Source organism: Candoia aspera, chromosome 18, assembly GCF_035149785.1.
Source record: "Candoia aspera isolate rCanAsp1 chromosome 18, rCanAsp1.hap2, whole genome shotgun sequence".
Taxonomy (NCBI): Eukaryota; Metazoa; Chordata; class Lepidosauria; order Squamata; family Boidae; genus Candoia; species Candoia aspera.
The window spans coordinates 5,987,495-6,007,227 of record NC_086170.1 but is presented as its reverse complement, the minus strand read 5'-3'; the positions used below and the strand labels follow the sequence as shown (position 1 = coordinate 6,007,227).

The 19,733-nt window shown below is 47.1% G+C and overlaps 1 protein-coding gene across 3 annotated transcripts in view; it reads right to left on the bottom strand.

The window, feature by feature from the left end:
• Positions 1-19,733, bottom strand: part of MORN1 (MORN repeat containing 1) — a 72,708-nt gene that overhangs the window by 49,510 nt on the left and 3,465 nt on the right. For 2 of the 3 annotated variants that reach the window (XM_063317487.1, XM_063317488.1), the window contains exons 4-8: positions 19,096-19,206; positions 17,122-17,212; positions 15,957-16,044; positions 1,808-1,904; positions 204-314 (exon numbers count right to left, since the gene is read on the bottom strand). In XM_063317487.1, the coding sequence (XP_063173557.1) occupies positions 204-314; positions 1,808-1,904; positions 15,957-16,044; positions 17,122-17,212; positions 19,096-19,206 (498 nt within the window). The remainder of the gene's footprint in view (positions 1-203; positions 315-1,807; positions 1,905-15,956; positions 16,045-17,121; positions 17,213-19,095; positions 19,207-19,733) is intronic. The other variant, XM_063317489.1, reaches the window with a different exon arrangement.

Genomic DNA, 19,733 nt, shown 5'->3' with positions numbered 1-19,733 from the left:
CAGCTACCATTTGATAGTTCCACCTGGTCAAAACCAAAAGGATCTACAGCAGATGAAAACAGCACAGGCCATCTTGTTTTTAATCCAAATCCTCATAAAAGCCCAAGACCACTAGGTATTACCCCTAGGAAATGAAAAGGGCTTTTTTTCTGGCCATCCTGAGAAATTATTTTACTGCAGAGCTTCCAAAAAAGCATTCTTACTTTTAGAAATCTCTCCATTTTTAGTCTCCAGCTGAACATGAAAAGTAAGAGCCGATCCTGGGCCTGCGTCGATCACCTCTGGTCCCAAAATCACCATTGTCTTTGCTTGCTCTGCAAATGTTCAACAGACCTTGGAGGTTATCACTCCTGAAAAAACAAACTAGGATGTTCAAACATCATTTTCTTTCATAAAGACAGGGATCTGGGACAGGAATTTGGGGCCACATTTCCCACACGAGGAAGCCTTCAAATGCTGGCTGGGGAATTCTGGGAGTCGAAGTCCACACATCTTCAAGTTGCCAAGGTTGAGAAACGCTGGTCTAAAGGATGTATCTGGTCTCTTTCACAAAAAGCTACAATTCCTAAAGTTTATGGAGTAAATTAGCTTGATAGCAGCTTCCACTGGCTGCGGAAATATTTTTTTAGACAGAGGATGCCCTGACAAATGTTACTGGGTACTGGTATGACCTTTCTTTTTAAAAAATGCTGTTCTTGGCGTTGCACAATTTTATTCCTTTTGCACCAGGAGAAGACCTCATCCTATGTACTTATGGTAACTCACCAGGTAAGGCTTTAAGACTCATCTGATACCGTTCTCAAGCCGAGCTCCAATGTCCTCGACACTCCCATCATTCTGGAGAAGCAGCCTTAATTGACAAAGCCTTTCTCTCCCATTCCATCCTTCCTCTGAGGAAGGCGAACCGTTGGCTATCCAGGTGTTGTGAACCACAACTCCCAGCATTCTTCAGCACTAGCCAGACTGGCTGGGACTGCTGAGAGTTACATCTCGGTGGCATCTAGTAGATCCCTAGTTCTGCATCCTTGCAGATAATAATTTCATTGCCATTCGCTGCTGCTGTTTTTAGCTGAACCGAAATCAACTGCCTTATAAGAATGACCACCATCACTGGGTTGGTGGGGGGCGGGGGGCAAGGCTTAATGTGCCACTCTGGTCCTTTGGTTGTTACATTAAGAAGTTGTGCCTGCATTTTCTGGTTGGTCTTTTCTCACCCCCATCCCCACCTCCCTTATTACCTTTACCCTCTGTGTGAGGCCCCAACTTCCACAGGAGGGATCCAATCTAATTTATTTTTATTAATTGTTTCCCGAGCCATTCTTAGGAATAGGCATGAAATAAAATAAGAAGTTATCTCTCCACCGAGGCTGGTTGTTGAACTTCGGCATAGCGTGATGGCTGCCTGTTGGGCAGAAGTCTTTGTCTTGTTTTGTTTTTTTAATTTTTGCAGGTGCTGCATTACTGCCCACCAGAGGGATTCCCAACTGGGATAACCACAAACTCCTGGCAATTTTCCTAAAGTTTCCTTTTCTTTTCCTAAGGCAAGAGAGGGGCTGATGCATGAAAAGAGGATTCCCGCAACAGCGTTTCAGCTGGGGCTTCAGAGTTGTGCTGGAAATAGATTCCACTCCCCAGCCTAGGGAAATCCCCACCCCCACCCAAAGTTCACTGGTACTTTTCAATTCTTTGGCCTGATATGTTCTGGGAACAGAATGGATGCCGACACTAATCAAATCAATCAAGGGAAAGGCAGGGCATTATTCCGGGGTCTTATTAGGAAGCAAATTGCATAATCAAGGGTACGTACCAATGGGGGAGCCATTATGCCAGAGACCGTCGTAGATGACACCCGAACAATGGATCATACAGCCTTGTCCATTGAATGTATCATTTCTCCATTGTCCCTTCAAACAGATGAAGGGGGAAAAAAGATGAATGAATGAATGAATGAATGAATGAATGAATGAATGAATGAATGAACAAATGAGAGAAAGAGAAAGCGAACAGAGATACGCTTTGGTTTCAGATTAGATGGCGGTGACTCTAGAAAGAAAGGATTATGCCAAACATGTCCAAGAGCCAAGTGGGTGGCTATGGAAAGGCCAGAAGGGGGGAGGGCTGGGTCTCTTGAGAACTCTGCTTCCCAAAGGGCTGTGAAAATGTTCAAGTGGGGAAAGCAGGTGAGGCAGGGGGCAGCAGAGAAAGCCCGCCCAAAGAAACACCCAAGATGATGCTACCGCTGCGATACAGCAGGGAAGAGGACAGCATCTGGGGAGAATCTCATTTCTGTGCTCCAAAAGAGAACGGGCAGGATGCGGCCCATTGAGGAATGGCCCTGCTTTAGGGGCCGGCAGGCCAGGCCGCGGGACTCCCTGACTTGAGGTGGTGTGGCTGTCGCGCTCCCAGCCCTGGGGTCTGCCAAGGTGAGCTGGTCCTTGCAACAAAAGGAGATTGTGCCCCTTTGACCACCTCAGGTGATCTGAAACGGCAAAAGTCTAGAGGAGAGAGACAATTGGGCCCTCGTGAGCTTGTGTCAGCCCACAGGGCCTGAAAGGCGCAGACAAGAGCTAGAAAACCTGCGTGTGGGAGGCAATTCCCTCTGCCTGCCACGTGAGTCATTTTGCAAGTCAGAAGGGGAGCGCGAGCCGCCGGTCCTCTGCTTCGGCTGCACGCAGCGATTCAGACCAAGTGGGCCAACGGGCGCATGCGTGGGTGCACGCGTGCGACAGCCAGGATCCAGGCGCTGATGGCTGACGGAAGGGTGGCTCTCGTGTGGAACAAAGTGTTACTATGGCTCTAAATTTATCCAAGCTGCCAGCAAATCCCAGATGGATCCAAAGGCTTCAATTCTGCCACTAGCTCTTCTTTACACTCATAGCCACTTGTCTCCAAAATAGAGGGGGGGCAGACACGGGGGAGGGGGGGAGGAGGGGAGCAGCTGCCCAAGCCATTGAAAAGCAGGCACTGGGGGAAGAGGGGGAACCATGTTGCTGCAGCAACTGGGATCGTTCTGTTTCTTTCCATCGCTCTTCCCCAGCATTCCACGGAAATACTTTCACCCAGAAGGCTGCTGCGAAAAGGCAACAGCAATCTGTGGGTTCTGTGCAAGCGTGCGCATGCGTGTGCATCACTTTGCCTGCTTTGCAGGTACTGGACGTTAAGGAGGGAGAGGCTAACTTATTCCAGCCGGGCCGCGCTTATGAATGATTCTCCAGGAAGGGCCCCATTCCAATAGGAAGGGACTGCCCAGAGAACCTCACTACAGGCTGAATTATGATGGCCGGCAAAGCTATTCAGAAGAGGCCTGATGGCAGACAGGTCGTGGTGGCTCAGCCAGCCACGACTGATCCAACAAACCATGCTTCATCAAACCAGGGCTTAGCATAATCTTGGAGTCCAGTCAGTGCCTGATGTGGTATAAAGCAGGGGCTCTCAACCAGGGGCTATATGGCCCCTGGGGGCCCTAGGATGTTTCAAGGGCGCCACAGGTTAAACGCATGTAACGGGCGGGCACAGCACATCCCAAGGGCCTGTGGACATACCACGAATTAAAAATTGCCACAGGGTAGGAGGCTTCAAGCATATGCTGACCTTGGTAAGCGTTCTCCTTTGCTGGTTAGCAGCTCTGAATGTTGGGTGGACTCAAGCCATTTGGCGTGGATGAGCCCAGAAAGTGGGTTGATTCAGGAATCCAGCTGAATGCCTTATGCTGAACCCAGGCCAACGTACACCGGGTCCAGCATACGAAGCGGACCCAGTGCCAAAATAAAATACATTCCTTCCACCTAGAACCTGGTTTTTGCCTCAGAAATGGAAGCCAACCCCCATACCACCTCCCACCCCCTTAAGAGGCAACAGTCAGAGGGCAGACAGCTGCCACAGATTGGAAGCCTCGTGGGGCGGGATTTTGGGCTGGGGACCAGGGGAAGTGTAGTCCAACACAGGCTTAAGATCCGCTTTAAGAAGATCCTGGAATGAGAGGGCAAGCGGGAAAAGTGGCCAGGAGGCACTGGGAGGTTGTATCCCAGTCCACCCTCGGTGCCTCCTTCCAGCTGGCAACATCCCCAGCCCAAACAGAAGGGAAGGTGCCCCAGGGCTCTCAAAGGGGGAGCTGCTGCGCCCTCAGGAGCTGGCCAGTCGGACTGGAGGACGAACACCCGTAAGCGACAGACCGCCTGTGGGAAAAGAGCCAGGCGGTGCATCATCAGTTTTCCTTTTGTCATAAGCGTTTGCATCATCCTTTCAAAAAAACAAACAAACGGTGTCGGCTTTTCGCTTCTTCTCACATTTATGTATTAGTTGAATCACTGGCTGCTCCCCGACAGAGAACGTGGCTCCCTTTTCTGTTAAACTCCCCCCCACCCTGCCTGCCTAGACCAAGTTCTTCCTCTCCCAGATGGCAAGAAGAGGTGGGGGTAAATGTTTCTAAAAGTTGCTTAGCAATGTAACACGCAGAGAAGTGTGCAAAGGCTGACATTCCTGTGAGTGTCCTCCGTGCTCGTCGCGTGTGGGGAAAGGGCGCCAAAGGTACAGACCAACGGAGGCCTCTTGGGGCAGGGTGGGAGGACATGGCGGGGTGGCGGTGGAGTCGCTCGCTCTCCAGACAGGAGGAGGAGCTGGGGGGGGGGGACAGGGGGAGAATGAATCAGCGAAGCAGCCGCCGCAACCTTCAGTAGCTGGCAATCTCACGCTGCGGATTTCCAATTAAAGTCAATCAATCTCTGGTTTCCATCTGGTCTTTTCCGACGCCAATTAAAGGTCAAGCAAAGGCTCTAAGCACACTGCTATCCGCTTGGGCCTGAGCTGCAAAGCACGTCGCCCCCCGCTCGCCCCCCCCCGGTCTAATCAAAAAAACAGAGGCATGAGATGGGGCAGGGGGAGATCTCAAAAGAGGGCCAACTGACTGGGTCTGGGTCTGGGTCTGGGAGGGAATCCGAGGCTTCTTAGGGGAACAGGAAGTATGCGGACTCAACTGAGCTCCCGCTGCTTCCCCAGGCGGCTTGTCTGGACCAACCAGGCCCACCGCCTGCTCCTGTTGTTACGATGGCAGCACCGGAGCGCCGCAGGCACCTGGCCACGATGCCGGCGCGTGGAGGAAAATCCCACGGGCCATCTTTCGTTTCGGCCTCTCTGTGCCTTTACTGGGACGGACTTAACCCAACTGAACAGCCACTGGCTGCCCACGGGATGCACGTTCTCTGGGGAAGGCATTTCTCAGCGCCATCCTCAAACCCCGGCTCCTAGCACGCTTCGAAGGAGAGGGAAGACCACAGCAGTTAAGCTAGTATGACGTATTCTTCGTGAAATATGCTGGCCCTAGGAAGCAGTAGCAGGAGTGTGCCAGACACCAATGAGGCTGGCCAGAAGGGGACTGCTGAAGCCTAGCTTTGCCAATCCTCCATCGTTCTTCTCTTTGTGCCAGGACCCATGTTAAACCGTGGGAGCCAAATCCCGCTGTGGGTCAGGTGCTTCTGGGGATGGACCTTGCCATGTCTTGACCCATCATTCCTGACTATGAGACTTCGTCTTTTCTCCTTCAAGAGCCTTTGAGAAATTTAAATAAAGCCATGCCCATCCAAAGGCAATGCCATTTCCCGTGACCAGGAGAGACCAAAACACACGATACAAAGGCCAACTGAGGCTCAGTGCTCTAGAGCAGAGTTTCTCAACCTTGGCACCTTTCAGATGGGTGGACTTCGACTCTGAGGGGAATTCTGGGAGTTCACCAGAAGTCCACCCATCTGAAAGGTGCCAAGGTTGAGAAACTCTGCTCTGAAGTGCCTGGGACAACTTAGAGAGGCGTTAACAGATCCCCGATGCCAAAATCGGGGATCTGTGAATGCCTGAACCGCCCAGGGTCCCCCGTGTGGGGGAGATGGGTAGTGATAAAAATATGATACATAAAATAAATCAATAAATAAAAACACATAAGATGCTTGGTCCAGAACAGTGTGCGGGACAAAAGGGACTTCTCCGGAAGTGCACTGGAAGCTGATGAAGTTGATCCACGTGGCCAGTTAGGAACACAGGGGACTACACTGTGCAACAAGCATGTGTCTGCCTTGGTTTCCACTCAGCCTTCTGGTCTCAGAAGAGCAGGGGAAAGAGCAGAAAGACCTTCTGGTCTCAGAAGAGCAGGGAGGAACTTCACCCACGCTTCTGCGCTGCAGGGCTTCTCTGATCCACCCACCAAGAGGCCAGTTCACTGTGTTCAAGCAGGACACTCTCTTGACCCAGATGAAGAAGCGGCTTGGCTGCTTCCCTCTGGAAGCCAATAGGAGGACCGTCAGCCAAGAGAGTCTCAAGGAGACCCCCACCATTAGAGTTCCTGGTTTAGAGTGACATTTGAATCCAATCATTTGCGGTTGAATCAATAAACCATAGTTAAGCAGCAGTGAGTCAGATACATGAACTTATCATGTCCTTGCTATCTTTGGACCCATCTGCTCTAGGAAGAATTGGCCCTCCTTACGTGATCCAGCTGGGAGGGGAGGCTCCGAGTACTTACGCCCCAGGGAGAGCTTGGATGACCTTTGACATGGCAGTCCCCTCACTATGGAACACACTGTCCCCCCAAAATCAGCTGCTCCCCGCTGTGTTACCCTTCAAGAGAGCAGTGAAGATCTTCCTTTCTTGCAGAGCATTTGGCAAGGATGATTTTACTTGCCATGTGGGGCACAATGTTGGGATTTTATTTCATTTTTGTGCGTATTCAAGCTTATTGCTCTAGCCATGTAAGCCATCGAAAGTCTAGTGAATTGGGAGACATGTCAACTTGTGTAATAAATAAACAGAGGCACTTAGCCATCTCTGAGAGCTTCCAGGGAGCAGAGGAATGCAGAACAATCAAGAGGAGCAATGGGGATTGCCAGGGCCCCTTGCCCAGCAAAGCCCACCTGAATGGTTTCCCTTCACTGAAAACAAATTGGCTGCAAAGCAGGGAGGGGGGCTTCTGCAGCACCATCTGGCCTTCCCTCAAGGGATCTGCAAGGGAAGGACTCTTCTGCAGTCTCGTCCCAAGCCAAGGTGTCATGAGACAAAGGAATGCCAGAGAAGGTCTTTGGCCTTTCAAACACCCACCCCAGAGAATTCCCTGGTCCTATTGCTGAGGTAGCCTGCCATCAGTGGAAAACACTCTGATCTGGGCAGGCACTTGGCTTCATTCTTAGGATTTTATTTATTTTATTTATATGATTTAGAGGCTGCCCAACTCTGGACAACTAGGTGGCTTATGCTTTCAGGAGGAGGATAGAGAAACCGAACATGCGTGCCCAGAAGGGGAAAAAAAACATACACTTCAAGCAAAAAAGGACACCCACAGGGGCTCAAAACCATGCTATCCCAAGGCCTGGAAGAACAGCCAGGGTTTCAGAGACTTTTAGAACATCCTCAGGGCAGAAACCACTATGGGGGGGATCCTATTCCAGAGGGAAGGTGCTGTGAAAAAGAAGGTCTGCCGGCCAATACATGCCATCGTTTAATTGAGGGGGCCTGGAGGGCACCCACCCTGCCTAATCTTACTGGATGGGCAGAAATAAATGGAGATAGATGGTCCTTCAGACAACTAGGGCCTATTTGCTCTGCCCCTTGCCTCTGCTCCAGTTTCCTTTTCCATTTTTCTTAAAGCAGACATTTTCCTGTTTCAAATATATGTAATCATAAAAAGAAAAAAAAAAGATGGCCAGCTGCCTTGGTTAGTTCAGCTTTTGAATCCTTAAATGGAGATACAAATATATATTTACAACTAAACCGCATTAAGAGCCATGAATGGGGAAACTACTATGCTACCTTATTGAGAGACAGCTGTATCGTATTGTATTCAGGGCAATTATACTGATTTTTTTTCTGGTTCTGATGCAAAATGGGTAAATGTGTGTGAAATGCATATATATATTATATTATATTATATTATATTATATTATATTATATTATATTATATTATATTATATTATATATAATATTACATACAAACATACATACATACATACATATATATTCACTGCTATCTTTCAGAACTGTGCAGTGTGAATAGCAGCTTGGGAGCCTCTTGCTTATAAATAAGAAAAAGGTGTTTTGAAATTAAAGGCAAGAAACATGTATTTAACTTTGAGGAAGCAATTTTCGCTTAATTGATAGTGTTTCTGTTTCTAACTGAGCAGCTATTATACCTCTTATTGCAATTAATTTTGGATACTTCAGGCGCATTGTGGAAGCCTCTGACAGCGTATCATTTCCATCAGCTTCTGTCTGATTGATCCGGCGCACAAGCGAACGCCATTAGCTGGCTGTGACCCCTCGCACCTTCCCCTTCGCCCAAACTGGGCTGACAAGGGGGCAAAGAGAAAGGTCTAAAGCCTGCCTCCTCCTGCTGCCTCCTGGGCATGTTGAAGCTGCAGCCCCACAATTTCCATCCCCGCTTTTCAACCACCAGTCCTTCCCTGTTCAACCATCCAAGACGGCAGGAACCTGATTCAGAGGCACGTGCCTTTCTCCTAAAAATAGTTGGGGTTGTCAACCTCCCTGTCCCCCTGCCTGACACTATTGTGTTAATTTCTGGCTTTGGCACAACCCTCGGTTAGCAGATGCTCCAGGGCAGCTTTTCCTATTCACTGCTGCTTTGTGAGTTTTGGCTATGCCACATTTGTCTCCTTCTTTCTCGGAGGAAGACCTGCTGCTTGAGACACCTGTTAACAACACCAAGCAGGTGGGTCACCTTATGGGCTTCTCCCCCACCTGCAAGGAAAGAAGTGCAGTCAGAAGAAAAAAAAAGGGGGGGGATGTCTTGCCACTTGCCCTGCTGAAGGAACAGCCACTGCAAAGAGTATAATTTGGAAGGGCTTTGAAAACACTTTTTAAATTCTGCTAGTGGAAAACCAGGAATGTGGGAAATTGCTGGTCCATGCCTTGTGCTAAGCCCTGGTTGAGTTGATCCTGCTTTGTTTTGTTTTGTTTTCCAGGCAAAGTAAACATCTTTAAAACTGTGGTTTATTAAACCGAGACAAAACTGGCTGGTTTCTTCCAACCCACCAAGTTGCAGCTGTAGAGCACAGAGAAACACAGGGGCTATGTTCCTGCAATGCACTAGGCTAAAGGCAAATAAACCACATCATAGCTCAGGTTATTGGTCCACCACAGCCTTAGGCTCCCCAATCCAGTGGCCTTCAGACTTGCTCAAACCTTCCCTGCCCAGCATAGTCTATCTCATGGCTCTTTGGGAGGGCAAATGGGAGGGGTGAGCTATAAACACTTCTCTGTTATCCTTACAGGGGAAAGGGGAGAAAGTACAGAATGCTAGATTCAGTTCCTATCCTGGCCTCCAGCAGGGAAAGATCTTTGCCATCTGTTCCCGGTGCTTTGTAGGCTGAACCTGGGACTCTCTGCATGCCAAACCACTGGGCTGTGCTCACACTGATGCACTTAGAACGCTCACCTCCCCCCAACCATGTGGATCAGAAAGATGCCAGACATATTTTTAAATAAACATCCCACAGGAAGTCTCTGTCCTGTACCAGATTCCAAGCCGCTAAGCACACAAAGAAGTTAAATCCGCAATCCGGACGTGAGATGTCCTACTCGCTCTGTTCCTCAAGTCCGTCCAGCAAAATGAACCCTAACTTCCAAAGGAAAGAATTTTCTGTGGTAGCCTCCCTCAGTTATCCCAGCAGCTAGTGTGTTTGGCAGGCGTTCAGAGCTGTAGATCATACAGACAGACAGCGAAGGAAGACATCAACAGCATGACTCACAGATCTAGAAATGCTCAATCCTCGAAATTTGTGGAAACATAAATAAACGCAAACAAGGGCGACATTTTAACTGAGCAATGTCCTGCCACTTCAAACACATCTGGAAAATGTGCTAATAATAATAATAATGATAATGACAATAATAATAATAATAGAAGCAGTGACACTTCTATTCTATTCTATTCTATTCTATGTAGACTAGAAGCACTGGAATGAATAGGCTGGACCTGGAAAACTAAACAGCTGATGTGATGTAGGTGTGACGTTTATCTGTTAGTTGCAAAAAGGATCTGGGGACTATAGTTGATCACAGGCTGAACATCAGCCAGGAGTGAGACCTGGCAGTGACAAAGCCACAGGCAATTGAAATACTGTTTTCAAAACCATTGGGAAATGTATTGACAAGACCCACTCTTGAGTCCAGCACACCTGTACTATTCTGGGTGCCACATCTCCAGAAGGATTCAACCATCAAGATAAGCAGCAATCGGGAGACTGGAAAATAAGTCCTACAAAGAGGGACCAAAGGAACTGGGAAACTTTACCCAGAGAAGGGGTGGGTTCCCTTTCACTTGAGGTATTCAGGTTAGGGTTTGGACTGCCATCTGCCTGGGATGCTGTAATCTGGGTTCCTGCACTGAGCAGGGGGTTGGACACGATGCCCTCAAGATCCACTTCCAACTAGGATTCTGTGAATCCCACAGGATCATGGTTTGTGGCCCATTCGGCATCCCTGTGGGCTCTCCTAAAGACTCAGCCAACGCGGGAAGCCATCTTGTGTCAGAACAAATTACCCATCCGTATTTCCCATCCCCGGTCCTTTCCTGTCAAGCGGAGACGTAATGGAGCTTGAGAGGTTCTGCGCGCAGAGCAGATGCCCTGGCCGTCACCAACGAGGCTTCTCCAACATTGGGGCAGGCTTCCGACAACATGCCAAATCCTAAATTTGGGCTAAGAAAACACCATTTCTGTACCCACATTCCATGCTATGCCGCCCCCCCCCCAGACATATGATGTTTAATTGGGAGCTGGGGGTGAAGGACTCTGGGTGATGCTCTGAGCAATTTATGCACCCCTGCCTTATAACGGGCTGAATTTGGGTAGGTTGATCGTGAAAAAATAAAAAGATTGCCTCTTTCTGTAGGACATTTTATATTTATTTTATTTATAAATTTTTTCACCGCCCATCTCCACATCATGGGGGACTCTGGGCGGTTTACAATAAAATGAAGTTAAAATTTAAAACCATTTCAATACAACAATACAATAAAATAAAGATATAATATGTCAAAATGCTATATATTTAGGCTAGAACATACATCCAGGGGGGACTCTTGCTGGGGTCCTCCCTTGCCCACCCTCCTGTGGACTCTGAATGCAGGGAACAGATGGGGATAAGGCCTTACTCTCCCCCCCCTGCTCCTCCTCCTGAGCAATCCTCCAAGTATTTCTGTTGGCACAGTTACCCAACATTAGCTTACATACATTATGATGTGGTAGAAGTCATCAACAGGATGACTAACAGCTTGGGGAATTCTGGTTCTCCTGTGGTTTTTAAATTGACCGTTCTTTCTCTGACTGATTGTCCGGTTGTCTCCTGCCAGCCTCAGGGCCCCCTTTATCTGCTGGATCTGGTGGGGGAGGCACCAGGTCACTTTAGGCTGTGGTTTATGGGAAGGGAGTCTTCAGGTAGACCGAGCATGGCATTCGAAACGTGGGAAGCCAGCGGTGCTATGCTTAGCGGGCCTCCTGCTTGTTCAGCCAAAGGAGGCCTGGACCTCTGCCTCCAAATCCTACCGGGTCAGTCCAACTGCCAAAAATCCATCTTCCAGTTTCCAAAAACAGACAACCAAATGCCTCTGCAGCGCATGGAGGTATTGGCTGCCCAACTAATACCCCGCCCTCAGCAGCAATTGTGCGCTGCCTCTGCAGATGGAAAGCTCCGTTGGGCTACGAATACAGGGATCAGGGAATTCTCATGGGAATTCACCCTTTTAAAAACCCTCTGACCTGGTGGCCTTCACCCCATTGCGGGGAGGAGAGCCTTTCCGAAGTGAACTTAGCCCTTTTTTTCTCCTCTTGGCCCTAAGATGATGTTTGACGGACAGGGAAAGCAAAGTTCAAAAGACTTCTCAGCCAGTCTCCTTTTTGCTCCTGGAATTGGCCTAACCTATTCCACAGGATGGTTTTGAGGAGCAAATAAATGCCAGGGGGTGGGGGGGAAGGATTTTCTCTGCCTTCCTGAGCTTCTTGGAGGAAAAACAAATTCATTGCCCACCATCTTCCTTTTCCATGTCGTAAGTTTCCTCTGTTAGTGGTCATGTTGGTTTGGAATTGTAGGAACAGTAAGTTAAGATAGCTCTCTGAAAAGTGGATTATTCCTTTTTTTTTTCTCCTGGCCTTACCTGCCTCCAATCTCAGGCTCAAATACAGGGAGATCCCAGGATCTCAGATGTGGCAATTTCTGCTCTATTCAAAAACTTTTAAACAAATGTGAGGGAGCCACCAAGTGGTAGAAAACAAGACAGAGTCACTGTGGGACACTTGAAATCTTGTTGCCTGACTGCCAGTTAGCAGTGCTTCAAAACCAGTATTTCAATAAATAAGGCTTCACAATTGCCGTGTTCCACACCTGGACACACCACTATGTTCACAGGACCATTATCCCTTGATTGATTGATTTTTTTAAAAAACTATTTTTATTGTGTCTTTCCAAGAGCTCAAGCGGGCGAGGAACTAATCCTCACTGGATCAAAACATTATAATTAAATAGTACAAGGCCACTAGGAAAAACTATCATCTGCTAATAGCAGGACTGCCATGAACACGAGAATTAGAAAAGCATTTTTAAAAAATCAGAAACACAGTGTCACGTTCAAAAATCCCATCCAAACAATGTTAAATTTGAAAGGCTAGGAACAGAAGAAGTAAAAATAAAAAATAGGACTCACAGGTACACAGAGTCATAGAGTAGGAAGAGAGCTTAGAGGTCATCCAGACCACCCCCTTGCTTAGTGCAGAATCTATTAGAACACCTCTGATGGATGACCATCCAGCCTCTGGCTAAAGATTTCTAGCAAAGCAGCCCTCACTAAGTCTTGTGGCAGCCTGTTCCACTGGCTAGCAGGCTGCACAGTCAGGAAATTCCTCCTGATGTCTAGCCTCAGCCTCCTTTTATTTCTTTATTGCTCAAGTGCCAAAACCCAGAAAGTTGACACTGAAACATTCAGACAGCTTGACCACCTTCACCAGCAAAGAAACAGTCGTGGCTATAAACGGAACCAATCTAACTTCTCACAGTGAGGATGGCTGTGAAAAGACCAACAACATGTGCAGAGTTCGATAACATTAAATTAGACTAAAGATAAAGAAAATCTGAAGGTAAAACCATACAGGTTTCATAAGGGTAAGTACAACACAGCTGAAACTTAATTCCTTCTCAGGCATTTCCAGCAGTTTATGATGGCAACAGCAACAACTAGAAATTTTGCAGCCTTTTCAGAAATGTCAGTAGATTGATCTTGTAATAGCGATCTATAATTACTGACGGTGCTTGGTCTGAGGATTTACAACGGTGCCACCAGCTCAGGAAGCCAGGCATAATATAAAAGGCAGCTTAACAGCAGATGAGTCAACTTCAGTGCCTAAGCAGATGCACAGGCGGTCTTGATAAGGAGCATTATACTATTTTCTCATTGTCACACTTGAGGGCAAGGTGCTGGTTTGCCCTTCTTGGTGGAAACTTCCTTTAACCCATTCAGACATCACACTAAGCCAGGATTCATTTAACCATGGTTTGTTGAACAAACTACCGTCACCTTGCTTACGTCACACTAAGCCATAAATCATGGCTTATAGATCACAACCGGTTGATTCAGATAGTGAGCTAAGCCAAAACAACAACAAAACAGTGTGAAATGAAACTTGTGAGATTGGGCACCACTGTTCTACTTCTTCCAACCTTCTTGAAAACTATTCCCTGAATTATTTGGGGACAAGGTAAAAAATTACTTAGGAAACATTCCACCCAGGACTGGCCAAACACTCTCTTTAGATTTCTGACAGCCACAATGTACTGATTTTCTGAACTAAAATCTGAAGACTCTTCCTTAAGAAACAAACAGGCTCCATTTTGGAGGACAGAAGAAAGTAAGTACCCACTCTTATAGAAGTTATTGCTGGCTGGGTTCACAGAACACATTTAATAAATCAGCATTGCCGTGGCACTCTCTCCTCGCATTTTCCCCTATAACAACATCCCTGTGAGGTAGGCTAGAGGAAGAGAAAGACTGGATCAAAGTCCCCCAGTGAACTAGAACCTGGTTTTCCTACTCCCAGGCCAACACCTTCAACACTACGTCACAACGGCTCTCAATGTGAGTGTAGCCCAGTGCTTCCCTGCGAGATGCTGATCTAGATAGGCAATTTCACCTTTGTGGTGAGAATGATGTGCCAGTTATGCTTGTGGTGAAAAGTTGCTGCTCTTGCCAAACCAAGGTCTGCTTGGTAAAGGGCAACCAGAATTAAAACCCTGGGCGATCCTCCCTGCTACTGGAGATTTGGCCTCACAGAATCCAATTTCTGTTGTGGTGCCCTCAGCAGAGCTTGAATTATGAGCCCAGCATCGGATGCCAAGGAAGAGTACAGTGGGCATTTTTTCCTGCATCTTTGAGAACAATGCAAAACGGTCCCTGGGTCTTGCCACTCTCTAGAAACCCTCAACCGTCTTGTTACACATCCACCCTGTCCTTCAGGGAGGCCCTTCAGTCCAGTTCTTTGGGGCAATCTGGAGAAGGGCTGCAAATTGGATGAGTAAGCCCTTCCGTTCTGGCAACCGTTACAACAAGCTGTGAAATTCTGTCGGCTTCGATATATGGATGCTCAGCTGGCCTCGGGAGCACTGGTCTGAAAGCATCTGACATCTTAGCAGACAGATCATCAGTGGGGGCCCATTTTTTAATTTCCTGCATTATTACGCCTGAATGCCATTTATGCGTATTCTGAATAATGAGACAAGACAAGCCATGTGCTGTAAGGGGATGCTAACGAAAGGGCACCTTAACTGGCCAAAAGCAGCAATCTCTGGAAAACTCGGCACTCATCAGGGACGTGCAACATAGGTGCTGCCAGAAGCATTGGCCTTCAGCTCACATCAGTCCCACCCAGCAGGACTAATGGCATAGGATTATGGGGTGTTGTGGTCCAAAACCTTGCAAGAACATTGGGCATAAAAATTGAAACAGCCTAGGTTCCAACAGGGAAAGCTGCCTGTAAAAAGGGAATGCCTCAGTATTCCAAACCGGACAATCTTCAAATCCGGTTAAATGTAATTGTTAAAAGTGTAAGAGCTTCAGCATTGGGATCACTGATAGACTGGATTACAGCTAAAGCAGCAGCTTCTACAGGATCAGAAAAGGGAATGCGTCCACAGTTTATTAAGCAGATTTACACAACTGCCCATCTAACCAATGGAACTCTGGACAGCAACAAAAATAAAGACATAATGCATAACCCAGATCAATTAAAAATCCAAGCCGAGGCCCCCATAAAAAAATCTCACTGCTAACAGTCATGTACACATAACTTCCCACCAAATCCAAAGAGGAAAAACAATCCATGTGCAAAACCTTAGACCAGTGTTTCTCTACCTTGGCAGTTTGAAGATGTGTGGACTTCAACTCCCAGAATTCCCCAGACAGCCATGCTGTCTGGGGAATTCTGGAAGTTGAAGTCCACACATCTTCAAGCTGCCACAGCCAAGAAACACTGCTTTAGATGGACAGTTCAGTTGTGGCTGTGAAACATGAGCAGCGTGATGGTTCCAAAGGGGTTTAAGAGTGTTTTCCACCTGTCTTTTTGGAAAGAAAGGAGCAACAAGGAGTGGGGTTGGGTTTAAAAGTGGGCACAAAGCAGATTAAGAAGTCGTCGGGTTCACGAATCACGCTGACCCGTATCAAACTGAAGCTTGGTGAGCTGACTCAATTTTCTGGCTTTGTACTACACTGCAGGACTACAAATACTGCAGCCACTTTCAGTTGTATCTGGGAGTTTGTGCTGTGTCAAGGGAGCCACTGGGAAGCTGTCTAAATAGGCAGGGAAGCTAAGGGGCTGGGAAATCAAGGGCAAGGAAGAGCACTGCAATCTTCTTTTAAGAAGTCACCCAGGGAGCATGGAACAAGACTGGAACATGAAATACGTTCTCCTCTCTTATACCTCATATAGGGTTCCATTAGCGCAGCGAAGCACTCCATGGCCTTGCCTCTGATCCAGGATCCAGTCGCCTTCAAATTCATCCCCATTTCTAAAAATAAAGAGCCAGGAGAATCATTTTAGGTGGCTCAGTACTTGGACTTTAAAGGGGGGTGGGGTGGGAAGAACGCATGCAAGTTTCTCCGACCAAAAGTATCCAGTGCCCCTATCTGGGGGAGGGTACAAAAATGAATGCCGGGTGTGTGATGGTGACGACGAGGAGCAGAAAGACCCAGATTCAAATTTCTACCTTCACTGTTGTCCTGCTCATCAACTCCCAGCGTACTTAGAGTAAAGGATTGCTGTGAGAATAAAATACTGTAGGGGGGAAACTTTGAACCTGAACCTCCATGGAGGAAAAATAGGATACAGATAAGGAATAATAACTAAAGCCCATGATCATTATGATTTTGTAACACAATCAATGAAACTAGAGTGGATTTCTTAAAATGGTAACGAGCCGTTAAAAAAACGAATTAAAAAAATAACCAGTGACGTATTCTGAAAAGCAGCCGGCAATACACTAGGTATCATGTGCACTGGCTGCCTCAATAAGCAGCAGCAACTCCCAGCCTTATCAGGAAGCTGAGCCGGATCAGGCCTGGTTAAGTACTTGGATGGGACACAGCTGGGAAACTCCAGGGCTGCAAGCTTGACCAGGAAGTTGAAAATTATCCTGGGAGACGGCAAGGGCAAACCACTTCCAGACTGTTGCCCAGAAAACCAAATGGTCACTTCCATCAAGTCCCTAAGAGCGAAGCTTGACTTGAAGGAGAAGTTACTTTTTAATACCTTGGCATTGCACACAGTAGTAAGCAAAGGTTTCTTTAGGTCTGTTTAGCTACTGAAGTCATGCCGGTCCTGTTCACACATACAACAAAGTCCCTCTAGGTTGGTTCAGACACATGCTAGGCCAGACACAGGCCCCACGATGGGAACCCAGGGAAAGTTGCACTTCAATAAATCAGACTAACCCATGTAATTGGTTATGCACCACATCTAGCCTCTCTTCTGCTCTTGCCCTTCCAGGGCTCCGTGGCCAGCTGTGGATCTTGGTTGCTGCTCCTTCCTGAAAAATCACTAGCTTGAAACCAGCTCAGTGCCTAAGAAGATCATCAGAAAAACTCACTGGAAGGTCATTTTTCCTCCTCCGTGTTTTTTGTTGTTATGAAAGCATCCTTGGTAAGTCTCTCCATCCTTTCCAGTCAGTGACCCGTAGCCTGTGAAGATTTCGCAGGGAAACAAAGGGAACTGGTTGAAACACGCAGACGTTAGAGAGAGAGAGAGAACATAATGCCGAAAATAAAAAACATTACTAATTACCGCACAAACGCTGACATTTTCTTGGCGATTCTAAAGGACCTGATTTGAAAGCTAAAACTAAAGTTATTTAGGAAAGGAGAGGACCCCAGTGAAGAAATCCTGTGGATTGTTATATGTTTTGTCCCTTGACCGCTGGAAAAAAACTTTTTCTCTTGTGAAGTACAAACATTTGTGCCAAGGGGAAGCTGCTGACATAGGAAGATGCTAACTGTCTGGCTGAACTGATACGGGACACAGGAAGAAAGCTGTAACTGTTCCACTCAGGACAGTTATTGTAATGGTATGTGGGAAGGACCTTGAGAGAGGAGAGGAAGAGATGCTGCCTAGGGAAAGGGGGTGGAGCCCACAGCTGCATAATGGGCAGAGAAAGCAACTTAGAGAGGATTCGCCCTAACTTACCTGGCTGTAAAAAGAGACGGCGGGAGATTTGTCCTTTCAGCCTTGCAAGATGGATGTCAGCCTCCCAGGTAGGCTGGACAGGAAACATGGCCAGATGAGCTAATTCTACTTTATTGTAAGGCTACATGAACAGAATCTTGCAAGGCTGAAAGGACAAATCTCCCGCCGTCTCTTTTTACAGCCAGATACCTTAGGGCAGATTCTTTCTTTCTCTACCCATTATGCAGCTGCGGGCTTCTCCCACTTTTATCCGATCGTTCCCTAGGCAGCATCTCTTTCCCTCGTCTCCCAAGGTCATTCCCACATACCATTACAACTATTTGGTGCAATGTAGACCAGCTGTCCTAACAGCCAGGAACCACGCTGAGACAAGGAACTGGTCTCTAATGTTTTATTGCTTGTACATAACAGGAATCCTAACAAACTGAAGAAGCGTGGGAAAAACCCAGACATATAAACCCCAAAGGTTAAGGCGGTCCCAATCTGTGTCTCTTTGAATGGCTGCCCAATTCCTCAGTGCTACGCATGCGCTTGACAGTCTGGATGGGAGCCCCCTGCTCGCCATCCTTACTCATGACACCAGCCTCCACGTGGTGCACCCCGGGCAACGTGACTTGTCACGGCTAAACAGTCTACACATCTGGCTGCTGGACCTCACAAGGATTTCCCAGCAAGAAAAAAAGCAGCATGAACACCGAACTGCTATGCCATACGATTAAAAAAAAAATTACAACTATGCAAAGGTGAGTCCAACAATCACACACGCACGATGATACCATCAGGCAAAGGCCACAACTTATGTACTTGTGTCGGATGTCACGATGCAAACAAGACATTGCAGGTGTGTCATTGTTTTGATATCCTTGCAGCTTGTAACAGAAGTTGCTGCTTTTTCTTTAACAGTTGTGAGACCCCGGCCATTCTCTGGGATATGGCTGGTGGAAGGAATTAGCAAACCTGGGAAATATGCTTTTTATAAACATTTGTTTCCTAGCACCCCTCATCAGTATCTTGACCGGACTGGAGTGCTAATGCAATGCTCCTAGACTCAAACCTATTTTGAGAAAGAACATTCTCATTTCCCCACTAATTGATTAACCCACCAATAAATGTGTGCAAGAGACCAATGGGAGAGATTTCTCTCCCACTTTTCCAGATCAACCATCAGGGATGCCCGCTTCAGCTAGTTTGGGTTCACGCTGCTGGCATCAGCTTCACGGGGTATGCCAACATGTCAATGATGGTGTGTAAATCTCTTAATGGCTTCACCATGTGTGCAAATGTGGGCATCACAGCTTGTTGAGCAGCTGTGTTTAAATAAGGCATGGCATAGCATGACGTATGAACCCCACCCTAGTTTCATGGGTTCTGCCCAGTTTACCTTCTCGCATCCCATAGGAGAAAGCTCCTTCATATTTTCCACCATTTCCATAATGAAAGACTCCATGCCCGTGAAGTTCTCCAAAGAGGAATTGGCCGGAATAAGTATTCCCTTGAATCAAAAATACAGTGCAGTAAAACTCAGGAGAAGCTCTGGCAAATGCAGTTTAATAATCCTTGCTATTCCCATAAAGATTTTGATGGTGCCTTTCTCAGCATGAGACATTCCAAGTGAGTAATTACCAGCTGCTTTTTTATCATCAGGACAGCTTCAAGAACAAAGAAAGAGCTCATTAGATCTTTACTTGCAAGCTAATGGAATTGTAGTCCCTATTCCTTCAGGTCTTTAAAACCAAGGTATCTTAAAAAGATGTTACTGCTACTAAAAAAAAGAAGGAAAAGAACAAAAGAGATTCAGAGATTGTTCTTTATGGTTAAGGAGATGAAGAAGTACTTTCATTTCATAGATAACTTAACAGCTTTTCGATGGCATGCATCCATTCAAATTCCCCATTATGGAGAAGGTAGTATGCTGAATATAATTAAAGAGAGCCCTAAGTCCTTTTGGACAAAGTAGGACTTAGCTCAAGGTAATCCTGCTAAGAATGGGGTTGCTTTAGCCACTTCATATACTATACA